At 39.1% G+C, this 24,836-nt stretch overlaps 1 protein-coding gene and 1 pseudogene across 1 annotated transcript in view; both read right to left on the bottom strand.

Annotated features, from left to right (window-relative positions):
- Nucleotides 1–24,595, bottom strand: part of TMEM156 (transmembrane protein 156) — a 52,399-nt gene extending 27,804 nt beyond the window's left edge. Inside the window, 1 exon segment of the mRNA XM_034671951.1 lies at nucleotides 24,414–24,595. Within this exon segment, the coding sequence (XP_034527842.1) occupies nucleotides 24,414–24,501 (88 nt within the window). The 5' untranslated portion in view covers nucleotides 24,502–24,595.
- Nucleotides 19,903–21,032, bottom strand: LOC100468616 (annotated as a pseudogene).
- Nucleotides 24,596–24,836: the final 241 nt, after the last annotated feature.

Genomic DNA, 24,836 nt, shown 5'->3' with positions numbered 1-24,836 from the left:
TGTAATTGGATTTAGGTTCCACCTGGGTAATGCAGAAGTATTTCCCCATCTCAAGATCCTAAAGTTAATCCCATCTGTAGAGACCTTTTTTTTCCGTGTATGGACATGTACACGTCCCAGGCTTTAGCACAGGATATCTTTGGGTAGCCCTCATTCAACCTACCTGAACCTTCAAAGACGAAATTTAACAGGGTGACATCGTAATTTTAATTTTTGCCTGAAGACAAACATCAGATATGGAAATGATGATACAAAAGAAAGAATACTGCATTTGAAATAAAAGACAAGGACTCTAGTGCTATATCTGTCATTAGGCAAGACACTTGGACGAGTAACATAATCTCTGTAATCTTATTTTCTTATCAGCAAAATAGAGCTAGTAGCTCTAGACCCTGCGAACCTTGCACAGTTATAGTAGCGTTAAGTGGTATAGTGCATACGAAAACACTTCTGACATTTGTACAAATGTATATTATTTAAAATTCAAACCCATAGGGATGCCTGGGTGGCTCAGTCAGTTAAGCAACTGACCCTTGGTTTCGGCTCAGGTCATGATCTCATGGGTCATGGGATCGAGCCCTGTGTTGGGCTCCACACTCAGTGCAGAGTCTGCTTGAAGATTCTCTCCTTCTGCCCCTCCCCCTGCTCACGCACACGCTCTCTCTCAAATAAATAAATAAACCTTTTTACAAAAATTCAACCTACATTCCAAAGTGAAAATTAAAAATTCAAGCTTCATTTAGGGTAGGAGTATCTGTGATTCAATTCATACAAGTAATTAAAGCTCATTCTATGGGGCGCCTGGGTGGCACAGCGGTTAAGCGTCTGCCTTCGGCTCAGGGCGTGATCCCAGCGTTGTGGGATCGAGCCCCACATCAGGCTCTTCTGCTATGAGCCTGCTTCTTCCTCTCCCACTCCCCCTGCTTGTGTTCCCTCTCTCTCGCTGGCTGTCTCTATCTCTGTCAAATAAATAAATAAAATCTTTAAAAAAAAAAAAAATAAAGCTCATTCTATAAAAATCAAGAATCCCTATTTAACAGTCATGATCAAGGAATAGGTAATCTCTCTCTCAGGTATCCCTAGTCTGACAGTCATTTGCTAGTATGAGAAAACAATTCACATGCTCAGTTGTACCTTTATGTGGCTTTCTTTACAATTTCTTGTGCAATCATATAGGGCAAAATAAATTTTTTATTTTTCTAAATAATGTGGAGCACAGTGAAAGAATCTCTTCAGTTCTTAAAATGATTACTCCTAGTCATAGAACTTAGTTCAATCTTAAGAGAAAACCAGGCTATTGACTGATACTAAAGAATTTTTTATTTGTGGAATTTGCACTTTAATAATGATTCCATAAGTGTTTCATTGTTGATGATTATATTTTTATTTAATAAAATTAGAGGCTTATTACCAGCCTTTTACATTTGAAGTTGTTTTTGTAATAATTCACATGTGATTTCCAGAGATAAACACATTTCATACTTGAGTTGCTATAAAGGTTTTTTGGGGGGAGAAGATGTATTTTACTCAAATCCACAATTTTATGTCTTAATATATTTATAAGCAAAGTTGTGATCAAATTGTAACTAATTTTTAAAAGTATCTTCAGTAATAATGTCCCAGGAAGGAGATAGAAATGTAACATCTGATGGAACTCTATAACCTATGTTTTTTTTATACTACCAAAACACACAAAAACATTTCATGCCATGTTTCCATTTTACTGACTGGCATTTTTCATCTTAGAAAATTTTCCATTTCTTGAACTTGTAATCCTATGATACAACCAAGATAGGGAAATAGAGAGAAAATTTTATTGTCTTTATTACAGTCTTCTTACCCAATAAGTGACCAGCTAGGCTTTCTAGAATCAATGATATTTGACTGTGAGGTCATTTTATGATGGTTTTTAAACCTTAGTTTTATTTTTTATTTTTTTTAAAGATTTTATTTATTTATTTATTTATTTGACAGAGAGACAGCCAGCAAGAGAGGGAACACAAGCAGGGGAAGTGGGAGAGGAAGAAGCAGGCTCCCAGCAGAGCAGGGAGCCCGATGCAGGGCTTGATCCCAGGAACCTGGGATCACGCCCTGGGCCGAAGGCAGACGCTTAACGACTGAGCCACCCAGGTGCCCCTAAACCTTAGTTTTAAATAATTCGATTGGAAAGGAAATAAATAGAAGATATATCCTTCCCCAGTATAATTTTAAGAAATAATGAATTCTATTCAATCATTTTTGTTATCAGGTGAGCTATGTTCTCATTTCCATAAACAAGGATATATGAATTTAATTACTGCCATTAATATTGCTGGGAGTCAGACATCTAAATTCTTACTCCCATAGATAGAAATGCATTGCAGAATAATTCTCAGCATAAGTATATAGAATACTAAATAGAATTAGTAAAATATATTGCAGTATAGGACAAATGCTCAAGTCAATCTTTTTTTTTTTTTTTAAAAGAAAACCAGAGAGTAAGGCTAAAGAAACATCAACTATCTTTCTTTTCTTTCTTAACATCTGCTATAAAACTTTATCATATATAAGCGTATGTAAAATGTTGGTGCCAGCTAAAGAATAATAAAGATAAACACCATGTATCTATCGTGTTGATTAAGGATATCAATATTACCAATACCAGTATTACCAATATCACCAATATCTCTAAACAGCCTATCTCTTCCCATCCCTACATAACCCGTTCCCAGAGGTTAACCACTGTCATGAATTTTGTGTTTAGCACTCCTTTGCTTTATCTTAGAGTCTTTCCAAAATGTATATATTCCTAAATAACGTTGTTGCATTTAGCATATTTTAGACATGTATATATATGTGGAATATACTTTATGTATTCATCTATGATTAGCCTTTTTTAATATGTTTTAGTCATGTTGCTGCATATAGCTATGGTTAATTTAATTGTCTGTGGTATTCTTTGAATGAGTATACCACAATTTATTCATTCTTCTGACAGTAAACATTTGGGTTGTTTCTATTTTTGCTGTTATGAATAATGCTGCTATGAACCATAGCCCTCATACACTGCTGGTGGAAACATAAAATAGTGCAACCACTTTGGAAAACAGATTTACATCTCTTATGTATATGACCCAATAATTGTACTCCTAGGAATTTACACAAGAAAAATCAAAATACCTATACATGAATTTTCATGGGCTTGGAAAACAAGAGGGGCTGAATTTTGTGAGTTCTTGCAACCAGGAGGTCTTAAAGCCTGGAGTTTGAAAGGTCAGTAGGCTTGGATGAGATAGAACCTGGAGCACACTGCCCTGTTCCTGGAAAGAAGGCAGGCAAACCACATGTGTGGGGGGAGGGGTGGGGAGATGGCATGGAAACAGCAGTCTGAAAAGCACACAGTGGGGAGATTACTTGCTTTTCTCAGAGCATGTCCCTGACAGGCAGTGCTCACGGAGACTCCTCTCAAGGAACAAAGGAGCTGGCAGGTGCCATTTCCCTTCCCTGCCCCTCAGCATAGACACAGAGCCACCAGCAGGAGGCAGTGCAGCACTCACACTAGCTGCCAACTTGCTTACACCAAGCCCCACACACCTGCTTTCTGGCTGGACTGCCCTTCTTAGTCAAGCTTGCCTCAGTCCCAGCTCAGTGAACCCCTCACTGGGAAGACCAGCACAAACTCCTACTCATACCACATCTCCTGACCTGAGAGTTCTTCAAGGTCTCAGTTCTTGTGGAAGTGATATCAGGTCTCATTTCACAAGCAGATCAGAGCACACCTAGTTAAAATTTGCCACATTCAGGCCAGGGACAAAACACTGCCCACAGCAGGCAAGGAGAGCCTCTGCAGATGGCTAACCTGAAGAATAGAGCAGCCAAAACACAACAACAGAGCACACGCAGCACACACCAGAGACATTCCCTGAAGGACCAGGCCCTGGCACTACATGATGTCTTCTTCATATAGCCATTACTTTCAGGAGCAGTAAGCATACTGGCTTTTAAAACACACAGAGGAAGACAGAGATTTAGACAAAATGCCTAGATGAAGGAATTTATCAAAGAACAAGATAAGGCCACAGCCAGAGAACTGAGTGAAACCGATATAAGTAAGATGCCTGATGGAGAATTTAAAGCAACAATCATGAGTATACTCACTGGGCTTGAGAAAAAATAGAAGACATCAGCGAGACCCTTACCACAGAGATAAAAGAGTTAAGAAAGAAACAATCGAGATGAAGAATGCAAGAAACAAGATTGGAAATAGGCTTGATGCAATGAACAGCAGGTTGGAGGAAGAAGAGGAACGAATTAGTGACCTAGAAGACAAAATAATGGAAAGTAATGGAGCTAAACAAAAGAGAAAAAGAAGAATTGTGCAACACAAGAATAGACTTAGGGAACTCAGTGACTCCATCAAACATAATAACATTCATATTATAGGAGTTGCAAAAGAAGAAAAGTGAGAAAGGAGGGCAGAAAAATTATTGGAGGAACTAATAGCTGAAAACTTCCTTAATCTGGGGAAGGAAACAGACAAAGAGATCCCAGGGACAGAGAACTCCCATCAAAATCAACAAGAGGGGTACCTGGGTGGCTCAGTCGATTAAGCATCTCCCTTTGCCTCAGGTCATGATTTCAGGATCCTGGGATTAAATCCCATGAGTCTGCTTTTCCCTCTCCGTCTGCTCCTCCCCCCACTCGTGCATGCACTCTCTCTCTCTCAAATAAATAAAATCCTTTTTTTTTTTAAAGATTTCTTTATTTATTTGATAGAGATAGAGACAGCCAGCGAGAGAGGGAACACAAGCAGGGGGAGTGGGAGAGGAAGAAGCAGGCTCATAGCAGAGGAGCCTGATGTGGGGCTCGATCCTATAACGCAGGGATCATGCCCCGAGCCGAAGGCAGACGCTTAACCGCTGTGCCACCCAGGCGCCCCAATAAAATCTTTTTACAAAAAAAAAACCCAAAAAACAAAACAGGCCAACACCAAGACATATAATTAAATTTGCAAAATATAGCAATAAAGAAATAATCTTAAAAGCAACAAGACAGAAGGAGTCTTTAATTTACAAGAGAAGACCCATAAGGCTAGCTGGAGATTTCTCAACAGAAACTTGGCAAGCCAGAAGGGAGTGGCGTGATATACTCAAAGTGCTGAATGGGAAAAACTGCAGCCAAGAATACTCTATCCAGCAAAGCTATCATTCAGAATAAAAAGGAGAGATAGTGTCCCAGAAAGAAAAAACTAAAGGAGTCTGTGACCACTAAACCAGCCCTGCAAGGGATATTAAAGAGGACTCTTTGAATGCAAAGGAGAGACCAAAAGTGACAAGAAAGGATCCGAGAAAATCTCCAGAATCAACCACAAAACAAGTAATAAAATGGCAATAAATACATATCTATCAAAAATTACTTTAAATGCAAATGGACTAAATGTTCCAATCAAAAGACATAGGGTGTCAGAATGGATTACGAAAAAAAAAAAAAAACAAGACCCATTTATATGCTGCCTACAAGAGACTCATTTTAGACTTAAAGACACCTGCAGATTGAAAGTGAGGGGGATGGAGAAACATTTATCATACAAATAGATGTCAAATGCTCCAATCAAAAGACATAGAATATCAGAATGGATTTAAAAAAAAAAGACTCATCTATATGCTGCTTACAAGAGACTCATTTTAGACCTAAAGACACCTGCAGATTGAAAGTAAGGGGAATGGGGATACATTTATCATGCAAATGGCTGTCAAAAGAAAGCTGGAGTAACAATACTTATATTGGACAAACAAGACTTTAAAACAAAGACTTCAAACAAGAGTAAAGAACGGCACTATATTGCAGTGAAGGAGACAATCCAACAAAAAGATCTAACAACTGAAAATATGCACGCAACATGGGAGCATCCAAATACATAAAACAGTTAATAACAAACATAAAGGAATAATCAATAATAATACAATAATAGTAGGGGACTTCAACACCCCACTTACATCAATGGACAGATCATCTAAAAAGAAAATGAACAAGGAAACAATGGCATTAAATGATACACTGTACCAGATGGATTCAACAGATGTATTCAGAATATTCCATCCTAAAACAGCAGAATACACATTCTTTTCAAGTGCACATGGATCATTCTCCAGAATAGATCATATATTAGGTCACAAAACAGGCCTCAACAAATACAAAAGGATTGAAATCATACCATGCAACTTTTCTGACCACAACACTTTGAAACTAGAAGTCAACCAAAAGAAAAAATTGGGGAAGTCCACAAATACATGGAGGTTAAACAACATGCTACTAAACAATGAATAGGTCAACCAGGATATCAAAGAAGAAATTAATGATGAGCACTGAGTGTTGTATGTAAGTGATGAAACACCGAATTCTACTCCAGAAACTAATATTGCACTATATGTTAATTAAGCAAAATTTAAATAAAATAAAAAACGAAGAAATTTTTAAAATACATGAAAACAAATAAAAATGAAAATATAACAGTCCAAAACCTTTGAGATGCAGCATAAGTAGTCCTAAGAGAGAAGTATGTACCAATAGAGGCCTACTTCAGGAAGCAAGAAAAATCTGAAATAAACAACTTAACCTTATACCTAAAGGAGTTAGAAAAAGAGCAACAAACAAAGCCTAAAACCAGAAGAAGGAGGGACATTCTAAAGATTAGGGCAGAAATAAATGATACAGAAACTAAAAAAAAATAGAACAGATTGTTGTTCTGTTCTTATCAAAGCCAGACTTATCAAAAAGAAAGACTTCCAGACTTATCAAAAAGAAAAGAGAAAGGACCCAAATAAAAAAATCACAACTGAGAGAGGAGAAATAACAACCAACACACAGAAATACAAACAATTATAAGAGAATATTATGAGAATATTATATGCCAACACATTGGACAACCTGGAAGAAATTGATAAATTCCTAGAAACATACAAATTACCAAAACTGAAACAGGAAGAAATAGAAAACTTGAACAGATTAATAGCCTGCAAAGACATTGAATCGGTAATCAAAAAATTCCCAACGAACAGAAGTCCAGGGCCAGATGGCTTCATGGGCGAATACTACCAAACATTTAAAGAAGAGTTAATGCCTATTCTTCTCAAGCTATCCCAAAATATAGAAAAAGAAGGGAAACTTCTAAATTCATTCTATGGGGCCAGCATTACCCTGATACCAAAACCAGATTAAGACTCCTCTAAGAGAACTACAAGCCAATATCCCTGATGAAGGTGGATGCAAAAATTCTCAATAAAACACTAGCAAACCAAATCCAACAGTACATTTTAAAAAATCAGCATGATCAAGTGGGTTTATTCCCGGATTGCAAGGGTGGTTCAATATTCTCAAATCAATAAGTGTGATATATCACATCAATAAGAGAAAGCATAAGAACCGTATCTCATTTCAATAGATGCAGAAAAAGCATCTGACAAAGTACAATATCCATTCATGATAAAAAACCCTCAATGAAGCAGGTTTAGAGGGAACATACCTCAACAAAATAAAGGCATATACAAAAGAACCCACAGCCAACATCATCCTTTATGGAGAAAAACTGAGAGGCTTTCCCTTAAGTTCAGGAACAAGCTCTGAATAAACATATATCCATTTGCTTTTCTTTTTTTTTTTTTAATTTTATTTTATTATATTATGTTAATCACCATACAGTACATCCCCAGATTCCGATGTAAAGTTTTGATGCTTCATTAGTTGCGTATAACACCCAGTGCACCATGCAATACGTGCCCTCCTTACTACCCATCACCAGTCTATCCCATTCCCCCACCCCCCCCCCTCTGAAGTCTTCAGTTTGTTTCTCATAGTCCATAGTCTCTCATGTTTCATTCCCCCTTCTGATTACCCCCCTTTTCTTTATCCCTTTCTTCCCCTACCGATCATCCTAGTTCTTATGTTCCATAGATGAGAGAAATCATATGATAATTGTCTTTCTCTGCTTGACTTATTTCACTTAGCATTATCTCCTCCAGTGCCGTCCATGTTGCAGCAAATGTTGAGAATTCGTTCTTTCTGATAGCTGAGTAATATTCCATTGTATATATGGACCACAGCTTCTTAATCCAGTCATCTGTTGAAGGGCATCTCGGCTCCTTCCATGATTTGGCTATTGTGGACAATGCAGCTATGAACATTGGGGTGCATATGGCCCTTCTCTTTACTACGTCTGTATCTTTGGGGTAAACACCCAGTAGTGCAATGGCTGGGTCATAGGGTAGTTCAATTTTTAACTTTTTAAGGGACCTCCACACTGTTTTCCAGAGTGGCTGTACCAACTTGCATTCCCACCAACAATGTAGGAGGGATCCCCTTTCTCCACATCCTCTCCAACAATTGTTGTTTCTTGCCTTGTCTATCTTTGCCATTCTAACTGGCGTAAGGTGGTATCTCAGTGTGGTTTTGATTTGAATTTCCCTGATGGCTAATGATTTTGAACATTTTTTCATGTGTCTGTTAGCCATTTGTATGTCTTCATTGGAAAAGTGTCTGTTCATATCTTCTGCCCATTTTATGATTTGTTTATTTGTTTCTCGTGTATTGAGTTTGAGAAGTTCTTTGTAGATCTTGGATACCAGTCCTTTATCTGTGGTGTCCTTTGCAAATATATTCTCCCATTCCGTGGGCTGTCTCTTAGTTTTTTTGACTGTTTCCTTGGCTGTGCAGAAGCTCTTTATCCTGATAAAGTCCCATAAGTTCATTTTATCTTTTATTTCTCTTGCCTTTGGAGATGTGTCGTGAAAAAGGTTGCTCTGGCCGATGTCATAGAAGTTGTTGCCTATGTTCTCCTCTAGAATTTTGATGGATTCCTGTCTCACATTGAGGTCTTTCATCCATTTGGAGTTTATTTTTGTGTATGGTGTGAGAGAGTGGTCAAGTTTCATTCTTTTGCATGTAGCTGTCCAATTTTCCCAGCACCATTTATTGAAGAGACTGTCTTTTTTCCACCGGATGTTTTTTCCTGCTTTATCAAAGATTAGTTGCCCAAAGAGCCGAGGGTCCATTTCTGGGTTCTCTATTCTGTTCCATTGGTCGATGTGTCTGTTTTTGTGCCAGTACCATGCTGTCTTTGTGATCACAGCTTTGTAGTACAGCTCGAAATCCGGCATTGTGATGCCCCCAGCTTTGTTTTTCCTTTTCAACAGTTCCTTGGAGATTCGGGGCCTTTTCTGGTTCCATACAAATTTAAGGACTATTTGTTCCAGTTCTTTGAAAAATGTCCTCGGTATTTTGATCGGGATAGCATTGAAAGTGTAGATTGCTCTGGGTAGTATGGACATTTTAACTATGTTAATTCTTCCAATCCATGAGCATGGAATATTTTTCCATCTTTTTATGTCTTCCTCAATATCTTTCAAAAGTGATCTATAGTTTCTAGCATATAGGTCCTTTACGTCTCTGGTTAAGTTAATTCCAAGGTAACGCATGGTTTTTGGTGTTATTGTAAATGGGATGGATTCCCTAATTTCTCTTTCTTCAGTCTCGTTATTCGTGTATAGAAATGCAACTGATTTCTGGGCATTGATTTTGTATCCTGCCACCTTACTGAATTGTTCTATAACTTCTAATAGTTTGGGAGTGGATTCCTTTGGGTTTTCCATATAGAGTATCATGTCATCTGCAAAGAGAGACAGTTTGACTTCTTCTTTGCCGATTTGGATACCTTTGATCCCTTTTTGTCTTCTGATTGCTGTTGCAAGGACTTCTAGTACTATGTTGAATAATAGTGGCGAGAGTGGGCATCCTTGTCGTGTTCCTGATCTTAAGGGAAAGGCTTCCAGCTTTTCCCCATTGAGAATAATGCTTGCAGTAGGCTTTTCATAGATGGCTTTTATGAGATTGAGAAATGTACCCTCTATTCCTACACTCTGAAGGGTTTTAATCAGGAAAGGATGCTGTATTTTGTCAAATGCTTTTTCTGCATCAATTGAGAGGATCATATGGTTCTTGAGTCTTTTCTTGTTGATATGATGTATCACATTGATTGATTTGCGAGTGTTGAACCATGCTTGCATCCCAGGTATGAATCCCACTTGGTCATGATGGATAATCCTTTTAATGTACTGTTGGATTCTATTAGCAAGGATCTTGTTGAGGATTTTGGCATCCATATTCATTAGAGAAATCGGTCTGTAATTCTCCTTTTTGAGGGGGTCTTTGCCTGGTTTGGGGATCAAGGTAATATTAGCCTCATAGAATGAGTTTGGTAGCTTTCCTTCTGTTTCTATTTTTTGAAATAGCTTTAGGAGAATAGGTATTATTTCTTCTTTGAATGTTTGGTAGAATTCCCCAGGAAAACCGTCTGGGCCTGGAGTTTTATTATTTGGAAGGTTGTTTATCACTGACTCAATTTCTTCATAGTTAATTGGCCTATTTAAGAAATCTATTTCTTCCTGTTTCAGTCTTGGTAGTTTATAGGTTTCCAGGAAGGCCTCCATCTCTTCCAGATTGTTTAGTTTTTTGGCATATAGCTGTTGATAAAAGTTTCTAATAATCCTTGCAATTTCAATGGTGCTGGTCGTGACCTCTCCCTTTTCAGTCATAATTTTAATAATCTCAGTCCTTTCTCTTTGTTTTTGGACAAGTTTTGCCAGTGGTCTATCAATTTTATGGATTCTCTCAAAGAACCAGCTTCTAGTCCTGTTGATCTGCTCTACTGTGGTTCTGGTCTCTAATTCATTGATTTCTGCTCTAATCTTGGTCAACTCCTTCCTTGTCAGTGGGTTAGGCCTGTCCCTCTGTTGCTGTTCCAGTTTCTTGAGGTGAGAATATAGAAACTGCATTTTAGATTTTTCTATTCTTTTGAGTGAGGCTTGGATGGCTATGTATTTCCCCCTTAGGACTGCCTTTGCAGTATCCCATAGGTTTTGGACCGTTGTGTATTCATTCTCGTTGGTCTCCATAAATTGTTTAATTTGTTTTTTGATTTCCTGGTTTATCGAGTCATTCTTGAGCAGGATGGTTCTTAGCCTCCAAGTGTTTGAGTTTCTTCCAGGTTTTTCCTTGTGGTTGAGTTCCAATTTCAGAGCGTTGTGGTCTGAGAATATGCAGGGGATAATTTCAATCTTTTGGTATTGGCTGAGACCTGTTTTGTGTCCCAGAGCATGATCTATTCTTGAGAATGTTCCATGGGCATTTGAATAGAATGAGTATTCTTTGGTTCTGGGGTGTAGTGTTCTATATATATCTATGAGGTCCAACTCGTCGAGTATGGCATTCAAAGCCTTTGATTCTTTGCTTAGTTTTTGCCAGGGTGTTCTGTCTATTTCTGATAGTGGGGTGTTGAGGTCCCCTACTATTACTGTGTTCTTATCTATATGTCTCTTTATTTTGGTTAAGAGTTGGCTTGTGTATCTTGCTGCTCCCCTGTTGGGGGCATATATATTAATAATTGTCATATCCACTTGTTGAATACTTCCTTTAAGAATAATATAGTGCCCTTCTGTATCTCTCTCTATGGCCTCTAGTTTAAAATCCAGTCTATCTGATATGAGAATTGCTACTCCAGCTTTCTTTTGAGGTCCATTTGCGTGGAAGATGGTACTCCATCCCCTTACTCTAAGTCTGAATGCATCTTTGGGTTCAAAATGAGTCTCTTGTAGACAGCAAATGGATGGGTCATGTCTTTTTATCCAATCTGCAACCCTGTGGCGTTTTATGGGAGAGTTTAAGCCATTTAGATTGATAGAGATTATTGACAGATATGATTTTAATGATGCCATTTCTCTTTAAAGTCTTTGTATCGGTTGTGACTTGCTGCTCTGTATCACTCTTGGGGCCTTTTTACCTTTATAGAGCCCCCCTTAATATCTCCTGTAGGGCTGGTTTCGTGGTTACGAAATTGGTTAATGATTGGCGATTTTGGAACGTCTTTATTTCTCCATCAATTCTGAATGACAGCTTTGCTGGATAAAGGATCCTTGGCTGCATGTTTTTCTCTGAAAGAGCTTTAAAAATGCCCCCCCAAGCCTTTCTCTCATTCCAGGTCTCTGTAGACAGGTCTGACGTAATCCTGATACCTTTGCCTTGGTACGTGAGAAATTTCTTTGCCCTGGCCGCTTTCAATACTGTATCCTTGGATCTAATATTTGCGAATTGCACTATGACATGCCGTGGCGTAGGTTTGTCCTGGTTGAGCTTGGATGGGGTCCTCTCTGCCTCTTGGACACGAATGCTTGTTTCCCTTGCTAGATTAGGGAAGTTTTCAGCTACAATTTGTTCAAATATCTCTTCTAGACCTCTGTTTTTCTCCACCCCTTCAGGGATGCCGATGATTCTGACATTGGATCGTTTCATAGAGTCAGTAATCTCCCGTAATCTACATTCGTGGGCGTGGATTTTTTTAAGACCAGCTTCTATTTTCGTTTTTTCTTCTACTAACCCATCCTCCAATTCGCTAACGCGTTCCTCTGCCTCGGTGACCCTGGCCGTCAGAGCCTCTAGTTTTGACTGTATTTGGCCCATAGAATTTTTAATTTCTGTCAGATTCGCTCTCATTTCTGCCCTTAGGGATTCTATATTCTCAGCAACGCTTTCTCTGATGCTTTTTTCAAGTTTACTCATCATCTTGACCATTGTTGCTCTGAATTCCATTTCTGATAATTGGGATACATCCATATGTATTAATTCTGTGGCCGAGGCCAATTCTGTGGCAGAGGCCACAGACTCATTATCTTTTCTTTGCTGGGGGGGACTTCTCCTTCTCGTCATTCTGATGAAGAGAGATTGCAGGGTTGTCCAGAGCCCAAGTGTTGACTGGGACCCAGGCCGTGCGCCCTTGTTTTATAGAGATCTTAGGGATGTGGGCTTCTTCCTTAAAGAGTTTATTTATTTATTTGAGAGAGAGAGAGACAGTCAGCAAGAAAGGGAACCCAAGCAGAGGAGTGGGAGAGGAAGAAGCAGGTTCCCGGTGGAGAAGCCCGATGAGGGACTCCTTACGGAGCGTTGTGATCACACCCTAATCCGAAGACAGGTGCTTGGTGACTGCGCCACTCAGGCGCTCCGGGTTGTGGGCTTCTTGATTTTTCAGCCTGCCTTCTGGGGGAGGGGCCTGCCTGCCGGTACTCAGAAAACCCTGTTTGGGTAGAGTCTCTGTGTCCCTTGCGAGGGGGGATGGGGATGGGCACCCTGTGAGCCGGTATTTCCGGGCTTTTGTTCTCTGGCGGCTTTCCCTGGCGGTTTGCTATGCCTCTTCTGAGAGAGCAGCAGCGGCTGAAATTCAGCCTCTGTCTCAGAACAGAGGGATCGCGGATCGTTCTCCACTGATGTTCTGGCCACTTTAACTCTGTTTCTGTTGGTGCTGCTCAACCCTGCAGCATCCCGGGCTGTGCGCCCCACACCCGGCGTCCCAGCCCTCACTTCCAGGGCCGGCACGTCTCTGTCCTTTGTGTTTCCAACCCCGCCCGCCGCCAGCCGCCCCGCGCGGGCTCCCGGAGCTCCCCGTCTCAGTCTGGTGTCTCACGGGTGCTGACCGCGAGTCCGCCTGCTCCCCCGTGCAGGTGGCCCTCCAGCCGCCAGCCGCCCCGCGGACGCTCCCGGAGCTCCCGGTCTCAGCCTCGATCCAGTGAGCACACCGGAGCTCCGGAGCTCCGTGAGATGCTTGGTGGTGCACGCTCCCGGCTCACGGACTCAGTCTGCCGTTTCCAGAGTGCGGGTCCGCGGTCCGCCCGCTCCCCGGTGCAGGTGGCCCGCCAGCCGCCCTGCGCGCGCGCTCCTGGAGCTCGCGTTCTAAGTCTGCTGTCTCGCGGGTGCCGTCTGTGCGTCCGCCTGTTCCCCCGTGCAGGTGGCCCGCCAACCGCCAGCCGTCCCGCGTGCGCTCCCGGAGCTCCCTTCTCAGCCTGCTGTCTCAAGCGTGCGGGTCCGCGGTCTGTCCGCTCCCCCTTGCAGGTGGCTACCGCTTCCCGGCGCCCTGACACGGCGGCTCCCTCCCCCTTCTGTTTAGCTTCCGATATCTGTGCGCGGTTTCACGGCTCCCCGCTTCGTACCTCGATACTCAGCGCTGGAGATGTTCATTTGTAGAGATCCAGATGTATCTTCCTGCGTCTCAGGCTGATTCCGTGGATATTCCTGCTGGTGGTACCTATCCAGCTCAACTCAGGGGACCGGCTGAAAAAGGGGTCCCCTACTCCTCCGCCATGTTAACCTCCCCTCCATTTGCTTTTCTATCTCCATTATCTATGTGCAACAGAAGTGTATCAAATCATTATATTAATTATTAATTAATTAATTATTAATTATTGGATTATTAATTAATTATTCAACATACTACTGAAAGTCCTAGCCCCAGCAATCAGACAACAAGAAGAAATAAAAGACATCCAAATAAGTAAAGAAAAAATAAAAGTTCCATTATTTGCAGATGATGCAATAATATATATAAAAAACCTGAAAGACTCCAAAAAACTGCTAGAAGAGATCAACAAATTCAGTAAAGTCACAGGATATAAAGTCAACATATAGAGGCGCCTGGGTGGCTCAGTCATTAGGCGTCTGCCTTCGGCTCAGGGCGTGACTCCCAGAGTCCTGGGATCAAGCCCCGCATCAGGGTCCCTGCTCCACTGGGAAGCTTGCTTCTTCCTCTCCCACTCCCCCTGCTTGTGTTCCTTCTCTCACTGGCTGTCTCTCTCTCTGTCAAATAAATAAATAAATAAACTCTTTAAAAATAAAATAAAATCAACATATAGAAATCTGTTGATTTCTATACACCAATAATGAAGCAGCAGAAAGAGAAATTAAGGAATCAGTCCCACTTACAATTGCACCAAAAACAGCGAGATACTAGGAATGAACCTAACGCAAGAGGTGAAAGACCTGTACTCCGAAAACTATAAGACACTGATGAAAGAAGTTGAAGATGACACAAGGAAATGACACACAAGACATTGCATGATCATGGATTCGAAGAACAAATATTGTTAAAATGTCTTTCCTACCCAAAGTAATCTACACATGCAATGCAATCCCTATCAAAATACCAACATCATTTTTCACAGAACTAGAACAAACAATCCTAAAATTTGTATGGAACCACGAAAGACCCCAAATAGCCAAAGTAACCTTGAAAAAGAAAAGTCGAGCTGAAGGCATCACAATTCCAGACTTCAAGTTATATTACCAAACTGTAGTGATCAAAACAGTATGGTACTGGCATAAAAATAGACACATAGATCAGTAGAACAGAATAAAAAACCCAGAAATGAACCCACAACTATACGGTCAGTTTATCTTTGACGAAGCAGGCTAGGATATCCAGCAGGGAAAAGACAGCCTCTTCAACAAATTGTGTTGGAAAAACTGGACAGCAACATGCAAAAGAGTGAAACTGGACCACATTTTATACTATACACAAAATGGATTAAAGACCTAAATGTGAAACTTGAGACCATGAAAGTCCTAGAGGCAGTAACCTGTTTGACATCAGCTACAGCAATTTCTTTCTAGATTGTCTCCTGAGGCAAGGGAAACAAAAAGCAAAAAGAAATTATTGTGACTTCATCTAAATAAAAAGCTTCTGCAGAGTGAAGGAAACATTTAATAAAATTAAAACTCAACACCCAAAAAATGAATAATCCAATTAAAAAGTGGGCAGAAGGCATGAATAGACATTTTTCCAAAGAAGACACACAGATGGCCAACAGACACACAAAAAGATGCTCAACATCACTGACCATCAGGGATGCAAATCAAAACCACAATGAGATATCATCTCACACTTGTCAGAATGACTAAAATCAACACAAGAAATGACAGGTGTTGGCAAGGATGTGGAGAAAGGGAAACCCTCTTGCACTGTTGGTGGGAATGCAAGCTGGTGCAGCCACTCTGGAAAACAGTATAGAGTTTCCTCAAAAAGTTAAAAATTGAACTACCCTACAATCCAGCAATTGCACTACCGGGTATTTACCAAAAGAACACAAAAGCACTAATTCAAAGGGATACTTGCACCCTGATGTTTATAGCAGCATTATCTACAGAAGCCAAATTATGGAAACAGCCCAAATTATGGGAACATCGACTGATGAATGGATAAAGAAAAGGGGGTATATATACACAATGGACTATTAGCCATAAAAAAGAATGAAATTTGCCGTTTGCAACAATATGGATGAAGGTACAGAATATTAAGCTAAGTGAAGTCAGTCAGTCAGAGGAAGACAAATACCATATGATTTCACTCATATGTGGAATTTAAGAAAACGAATGGGGGAGCCTGGGTGGCTCAGTCAGTTAAGGGTCCAAATCTGGATTTTGGCTCAGGTAAGGATCTAGGGTCCTGAGATGGAGCCTGTCATGGGAGGCTGCTTGAGATTTTCTTTTTCGCTCTGCCCCTTCCCACCATGCATGTTCTCTCTCTTTCTCTCTCTCCCTCAAAAAAATAAATCTTAAAAAAAAAAAAAGAACAAATGAACATAATGGAGAAGAGGAAGAAAGAGAGGCAAACTAAGAAACAGACTCTTAGCTATGGAGAACAAACTGATGGAAGGGGAGGTGGGTGGGGGAGTGTGTTAAATAGGTGATAGGATGAGGAGGGCACTTGTGATGGGCATAGGTGTTGAATGGAAGGGTTGAACCACTATATTGTACACCTGAAACTAACATTACACTGTATTTTAACTGGAATTTAAATAAAAACTTGAAAATTAAAAAAATTAAAAATCAAATGTATAAAAAAAGAGAGTAAAATAGCTGTTATCGGGGGATGAGGATGGGGGAACAAGTTTCGTTGTGTTTAAAGGTACAAATTTGTAATGAATTAAGTACTAAATAAGCCAGAGATATCTAATGTATAGTATATTAATTATAGATAGTCATATTTTGCCATAAGTATGTGACGTGATAAGTATTGTTACAATGGCAACCATATTACTAATAAAAAAATGTATCAAAGTAACACACTGTACACCTTAAATTTACACAGTATCATATGTCAAATTTATCCAAGAACGAAAAACAAAAACAAAAATTAATTCTTGGATTGGGCTTATCACACCTCATAGGCAATGAGCATTAATATCCAAGTTATGGCCAGTTCATGTTCACAAACTCTCAGGGGAAATTTTTTCCTTGCTCTCTCCAGGGCCTAGATGGAGACAGACAAATTTCCTCACAGCCAGGCAAGTTTTTTCCTAGGTTTCTCCTCACTCCTTTGCAGAGCATGTCACGTTTTGTCTCCCAGTCTTAAGCTTCAGCTTCTGTCCCCCCATGCGTGACCCATGGAACCGAGACTCTAGGCCACCAGGAATTGGTAGATGTTCCTCAGGTCACCAGCCTGTTCATTCTTGCTTACCCATCTGGATTCGTAATTTCTAATCATTTTCCACCTTCGAGGAGTTTTCTTATTTTCTTAGTACTTCAACTATGTATTTTGTTGTTGTTGTCCTTAATGTTTTATCTCATATTTTTAGATATTTTGTGCCAAAAGTGTTTTTCAAGGTATGACTGCAAGAACAGAAGTCTCAACTCTCTGTTCACCTTCAAAAATGAGATTTACAGAAACACCTTCATTGTTTGACAGGCAATAGGAACTCCAGAAACTATTGTATGTCAAGTCATATTTTCCCAATACCTAAGCTCTTTCTCTGTTAATGAGTTGTCAAGGAACTTCGGGAAAAAGTGTGGATTATTTCAGACAATACATATTCTAAGTGCTATTGCTTTAGTATATGAAATGGAAACTGAAGAGAATAAGAAATTTTACCACTAGAAACGACCACTTGGGTGATGCATTTGGTGGTTTCTTATAAAATGAAGCTGCTTTACTACAAGATAGTTACTTGATAGAAATGAAAACATATTTTCACACAAAGAGTTGTACCAGAATGTTCATGGCAGCATATTTATAATGGCCAAAATCTGGAAACAACCCAGTGGCCAAAGGGACAAATGTGAGGTATTTGTATAATGGACCATGCAGCAGTAAATAGAAAGGAGCTACTGAGACACTTCATAACATGGACGAATCTCAAAACCATTATGCTGAGCTAAAAAGCTGGACCAGAAATAGACGCTGTGAGATGATTCCATCTATATAAAACATAAAAAGGGATAAAACCAAGTTATGGTGACATAGGTCAAAAAGTTGCCTTAGGGAATAGGAGAAGATTTGACAAAAAAGAGCAAAAGGAATCTTTCTGGGAATGATGAAAATCTGTATTTTGTATGGCGTTATCATTACAGAGGCACAGACAATTGTCAAAATGTATAAAACCAAACACTTAAGATCTTTGTATTTTATCGTAAGTTGTGCGCTTAAAAAAATAGCCAAGCTAAACAAAACGCAGCCAATGGTTTCTCAGTATCTTTCATCATTATTGGAGAGTCTGTATCATAATTCAGCAATTTAAAAGTATTAACCGCCAGGAGAGAAAAAAGCTTACGGCTTAGCTGCCCAATTTACAGAGACAATCGTTAACGTACATTGTTTTCCTTTGATCACACGTCTGCCTCTTTAACAAATGGCATAGACTCACAGAGTATCAATTTCAATAGCAAAAACTCAAATAATGTAATTCTATTTTGGGTTCCGTAATTGAAGCTTCTCTAGTAATATTGAGTGGGAAAGGGTAAAAATATATCATGTTGCAAATGAACGATATATCTATGGTGTTAACCAGATAAGGAACAGGGGAGTCTGGACAGGATATGGATTTATTCATAGAACATTTGGGAAAGACAACTTATTTTTTTTTTTAAGATTTTATTTATTTATTTGAGAGGGAGAAAAAGAGAGAAAGAGCATGAGTGGGGGAGGGGCAGAGAGATAAACAGACTCCTCATTGAGCAAGGAGCTAGAGGCAGGGCTCAATCCTTGAACCCTAAAAATTCTAGGTGTGCAGTAAAATTTTGTTTCAAAAATGTAAAATGAGGATTATAATGCCTGGGAAGCTGAAATCAGAAGGTGGCTGTGAGGATCAGCTAAGAAGTGCTTTCTTTAAGAATGTTTCCCTTTTATTTCCCTTATAATATGATGCAGAAAATTCACTCAATCAACAAATATTCAGTGAGTGCCTCCTAATATGACAAGTTCTGTCCTAAGTGCTTAAAATATGACCAAAATAAACAAAAGCCTCATTTTCATCCAGCTTACATTCTATTTGGAGAAATCAGACAACAAAAAGTATACACAATAAGTAAGTAAGTTATATAGGGTATAAAGGCTATGGAAAAAGAAACAGAGCAGTATAGGGGTAAGATATAGTACCACATCACTGTTTTAAAGACAGTTATCTTTTCTATAAAAACAAAAAAGATATACGGAGAGAGCATTTATCTACCAATGCAATGAGACAAGCTGATAGCAAGCATCCCAAGCAAGGGTTGGTGGTATAGAACCCGATAGAGGAGAGAGGAAAACCACTTCTGCCAAAGCAATGGAAAACATTATAGTCAGCAGTATCTTTTTTTTTTTTTTTGCAAACACCTAGTGCATGAAATATACCTGTAAACATATTATGTCGATTAGTAGCCATTTTCAGACTACAAAGATTCAGAAAATTCCATAAGAAATAAAATGTTACAACAAGATAAACCTCTCCATCTAGTTTTATTCCTTCTCTCTCAATATTTTCAGAAAAGTCTCTCTTGAGAATGATTCTTCACCATGAAGGAGTTGAAATATTTAATGCATCAAAATGAGTTATATGTAAAAATACTTGGTATAGTACCTGGGACGTGTGTAAGTATTTATTATGTTTTTTAAAAAATTTCAGTGGCAACTGGGTGGCTCAGTGGGTTAAGCACCCAACTCTTGGTTTTGGCTCAGGTCATGATCTCGGGGTCAAGAGATCAAGCCCCGTAGCAGGCTCCACACTAGGCAGGCAGTCTGCTTAAGATTCTCTCTCTCTCTCTGCCCCTCCCCCCACTAGTGCTTGCTCTCTCTCCTCTCAAATAAATAAATAAATCTTTAAAAAAAATTTAATACCTATTAGTCTCTTTCCTGAACCTTATTGGAGATTTCTACTTAACTTTTTTTCCCCCATTGGAATCGTTTTTAACACTTAAACACAAAAAGTGAGCACTTACTTTTTTTCTCTTTTAGACAGACACGCAGGTCTCTCATAGCCAAAATGGGCAGAGGAAATGAGCTCCTGCTCTGTCCTCCACAGTCCCCATCCTGTGGTTGAAACTGCTGCCCGGCCCTCCCTCCTTCCCAACACAGAGATTCACAGTGGCTGGTTTACACTAGGGCTACAATGCATTACTGCATTTCATATTTCTTATTGTGTGCATGTCCCTTCCCAACATCTCCATGCTTAAAAACAAAAAACAGTAAGGGGCTCATCCTTCCCAGGGGCATCAGTTCCTGTGCCACAGTGGGAGAGTGAGATCTTCCGGTCATGAGTGATTTAGTGAAAGGGGTGGGATGGCCAGAGCTGGAGGAACCGGCTTCCTTGCTGCTCTCTGGTATCAGAGCGAGGACAGAAGAAATGGGACAGCGTGGAGGGCACAAGTGCAAGTTGGGAGTTTCCATGAGACACTGGGGAGAATTCTCCCCACCAGGTTTAGATAGATCAATGTGCCAAAGTTACCCAAACACTATGAAATTTCAAACTTGTCCCACCAAGACAAGTCATAGAGCAGTAGCAATCTAGATCTTTCCAGCAAGTGAAGGCAAGAGCCCCTGGCATTCCTCCTGAGAGCCCAAGGTTCAGCCCTAGAAGCATCTGCCACTGCTGCAGTTTCTGTGGCTCCATTTGCAACTTCTCAGTCTCAAAGACAACAGGAGGAAACAGGATCAGGAAGGAAGTGGTCCCAATCCACAAGGCTGCCCTGGAAAACCTGTACATTTTCTGAGCCACAAAGAGGGAGAGATCAAAAGTGGCTCCAGCTGTGGATAGGACCCTCTCTGGGAACATCTCCGTCAGCCCCCACAGTCTCTCCGACAAGGTCTCATCTAGCTCCTCGTCATCTTCCTCCTCCAGTTCCTCCTCAGTCTTCTTGGAATCACCTTTTGGAAGCAATTGGTCTGGGGACAGGGGTGCCCCAGGGGCCGCGAGCGGAGGCCACCGCCATCACTGATTAACTTTCTAATGAGCCAGTCAATAAGAGGGAAATAAAGTGTCCATCTTTAAGAATGAAGATAACACTTTCAGGCAAATTAGTTGCAGTGACCCTTGATAACACTGCGCTTTATCATACAGACGTAAGTAAGGGGTACAGAGGCTCATATACTTCAGGGTTTATCCTATAGTTCATAAGTAAAGTTCCTTTATCTATTGCTTTCTTAAAGTTCACTGCCCATTATAACACCATTTCCCTCAGAAAGTGTGAAATGCAGGAGGGAAATGAAAGCTGGTAAACACGGTTTATGTCAGTTTGGTTCTTAAACGTAAGTGAGGAAGTCGAACAGCTAGATAAAATTAGGTTTCAGGTGTTTTCATGTCTGCTATTTCTGTCTTGCATTGCCATGAATGATCAGTTAGACGTGTATAACTCACTACAGTTTCTGGTTTCAAGAATTTCTGAGATATTTAAATGAGTACATTTTATTTGAAAATCAATAATAATTGCTTCTCTTAGAAAGTGCTTCTGCAAGCAAGTAAGGAGAAATATTCTCTGATCATTAGAAGTCTGACAGTGATTTCTCTTTGCCACAGGAATGGAAGGAACATCCTCCCAAGACAGGCCTGGCAGCAACTTTTATGCTCCCTTTTTACATTGCTATTTTAGTAATTACAGTATTGTCTTTAGTTATTTACTAGTCAGGAATCCCCTGACTGAAAACTCCTTGAAGGAAAAATTGCCTTTCGTTTTTGTAGCCCCAGGTTCCTGGTCCAGGTAGGGGCTATTCATTCCAATTTCAGTACACGTGCTGAAGTGAGCACAGGTATGCACGATTCATAAGTATAAATAAATAAATAAACGATCACTGAGATTTATATGCATTAACCAGCTCTCTCTTAAACACTGCAAGTCCGAGGAAAGGTTGGTGAAGTCTCTTGTTTGGGGGCAACCCAGGCTCCCTTAATTTCAGGCAGCTCTGAATAAACATATATCCATTTGCTTTTCTATCTCCATTATCTATGTGCAACAGAAGTGTATCAAATCATTATATTAATTATTGGATCTCAGTATAAGCTGCCTTTCAAATAAACCGAAAGTATTAGGATAGTGTCTCTTGCCAGTGCATATGCTCAATGCAAACTCATTAAAAGTCCAAAACACCATTGAAGATGTTTCTCTTCTTTGGTGAAGTTAGACTAGACAGTTTATACTGTGTAATTATGGTAATTGAATATTCTGAGTAATGATTATTCAGAGACTCAGATACATTCTTGATGAAAAAGGATCAAACACAGTTCTCTATTTTTAACTTAGGCCTTCAGAGGGTTTATTATTTTGAAATCAAATCTATTAAACTTCGTGAATACATTATTCCTCATTAAGATTCTTTCTGAATTCATTTGATGTCTTAACGACATGGTATCAGTGAATAATTTATAAGTAAAAAATCATTTTATAATATTTATCTTAGAAATTAAAGTGAATAGAATGTAACAAAAAATGAAAAAAAATACAAGTAACTGATAGGGAGAGTAAGACTGTACAGGAGAGTCTCAAGGTTAATTTTAACACTTCTTGAACACTCTCAGCTTACCATCTAAATAATTTATCAGGTATTTTATTTCTTGAAATACACTAGTTGACAAGTCAACACATTTTATGAAGTAACTATTATTGTGATTAAAAAATTACTGAAAAAGTGAAACAATTATGTGCCTTTAATTGAATCTATATTAGACTATATAAAATCAGGATATATGAATTTGCTCCTGGTGATCCATAAGCCATTATACAATATAAAGCATTATTATTGCACTATTGCATGTGTAAAATATTTTGCCCAGTAATCAACCTTTTATTAATGGTGACTGTGCAAAATTCCTTCTGCCACAAAATGACATCGGGATTAAGATGATGGTTTTCAAACATTTTTGTTGTTGGCCCCAAGGAGGGTCCCTTTGGAACAAAATGCCCAAATAAATCCATTCCCCCAAAGAGTCCAGGGAACTATCTATGCTGTTCTTGGACCAGGAAAAGACAAATGGCTATTTTCAGTTTGGGGAGGCAATATAGGGAATATTAAGAGCTGATGTAATCAGGTATGAAAGTAAGAAAATGAAAATCACTGATGGTTGATTACTATCAAGGCATCTGCCCAAAAAAGAAAAACTTTTAACATGCTCTAGCAATCACCAGTTCTCATAAAACACCAACCAATAGTTAGCAAGCAGTTTATGAAATCTTTTTTAGGCTGATTACCTGGTGTTCATTCGATGAACCTAATTTTTTGGAGGTGCAAGATCCATCTTTATGGCCTACCTTAGATAACTATTAAATGAGCATACTCTCCACCACAAAAAGCTTAAAAATTAAAATATGTTAACTCCATTCCAATTCTAACTATTCTCTGTATATTTTCACTAGGTGGAATCAAGAATTAAAAATATGATATGGTTGTTTAACCTAAGCAACAGAATGCCAGAAAATCAAGAAAAATTTGAAAAATTCAATCAGTCACAAAATTGCACATAGAGTTTATCTAGCAAAATATTGTTATCTGGCCACTTAGTGTCATGTATATGCAACAAAAATCATTGCAGAAAGCCATCAAATACAAGCTTTTCCCTGATTTTAAGCAAATTCATATAACTTTAATGATAGAATACAGCATTTTCTTTTTACCTTTTCTTATTAAATGCTGGAGAGCACGTTTATCCTCTGAACAGTTACATTACTATATTTTCAAATCTTTTACTGACATATAAAAACAGTTTAAATTTACATTTATTTATTTTCCTATTCTAGGTTTCAACAATCATATCACAAGTCCCTGAATTATCCACAGAGTTCATTTTGTTCCATTTTACTCTAGTTACAAATCTACATACACACCTGCTGAAATTTGCACCCAACTTATTTTAATTATATTTTGAAAACTCTTATTTTTCAAAAGGCAACAGTGAGTTATTTGTGTGAAATGGCTGTGATGGAGGGAAACAAAACATTTTTAGCATAATAAATATTACTTGCTTTGTAAAATACTTCCAGAACCTAAAAGCATACTTAAAACCGTTTTGAAGGAAACTACTTCAAAGAGCAAAATCACGTGAAAAGATTAATGTAAACTGGATGTTTTAAAATCTAGACTACAGATTTTAAATATTCCTCTTCATTTTTCATCTCACGATTGTGTGCCACAATAATTAAGTACTGAGAATAAGGTTACTGTGCTCTGTAAGAGTCAATTAAAATTACAATCTCATTTTCTTAACTTTTTCGACGTAGACCTTCAGCCCATGCGGCATGTATGTAAAAAGACCTTTCCTGCAACCATTAGCTATCGTGGTTTTTAAAGATTAGAAAAAGATAAATTATAATGGTATACTCACCTTTTGGTGTCTTAAAATATTCAGGCAAAAGTAAAATGAATGCAATCACTATTGCCAAAAGTAATTTAAAGAGGGCTGTTTTTGTCATGTCTCTTCACATGACACTGTGTGTTCCTGTCCAGAGCATTGGTGGCATGTTTCTTCCTGCTTTGGGCTTCATCTCTGCAGTACTTCAAGTTTATGCAATTTACTTTGTACTCACTTCCTTTTGGGTAAGACTTAAAAAAAAAAAAAAAAGAGGGCTTGAACAGAGACGTCTTCATTTTGAGTCACTTTCCATTATGAAAACTACCGTCTAAGAAGTAAGACACTTTCAAACTATCTTCTAAACAAGAAAGATTTGAAAAAAAAAAATGATCTCAAGAAAAAAAATGGGGTCTTGTCCTCCTCTAGATTGGAATCTATTTTCCCACATTTATCGAT

The sequence above is a fragment of the Ailuropoda melanoleuca genome, chromosome 11 (genome assembly GCF_002007445.2).
Source record: "Ailuropoda melanoleuca isolate Jingjing chromosome 11, ASM200744v2, whole genome shotgun sequence".
Classification (NCBI taxonomy): domain Eukaryota; kingdom Metazoa; phylum Chordata; class Mammalia; order Carnivora; family Ursidae; genus Ailuropoda; species Ailuropoda melanoleuca.
The sequence above is the reverse complement of the archived record's forward strand: the minus strand, read 5'-3'. Positions and strand labels throughout refer to the sequence as shown.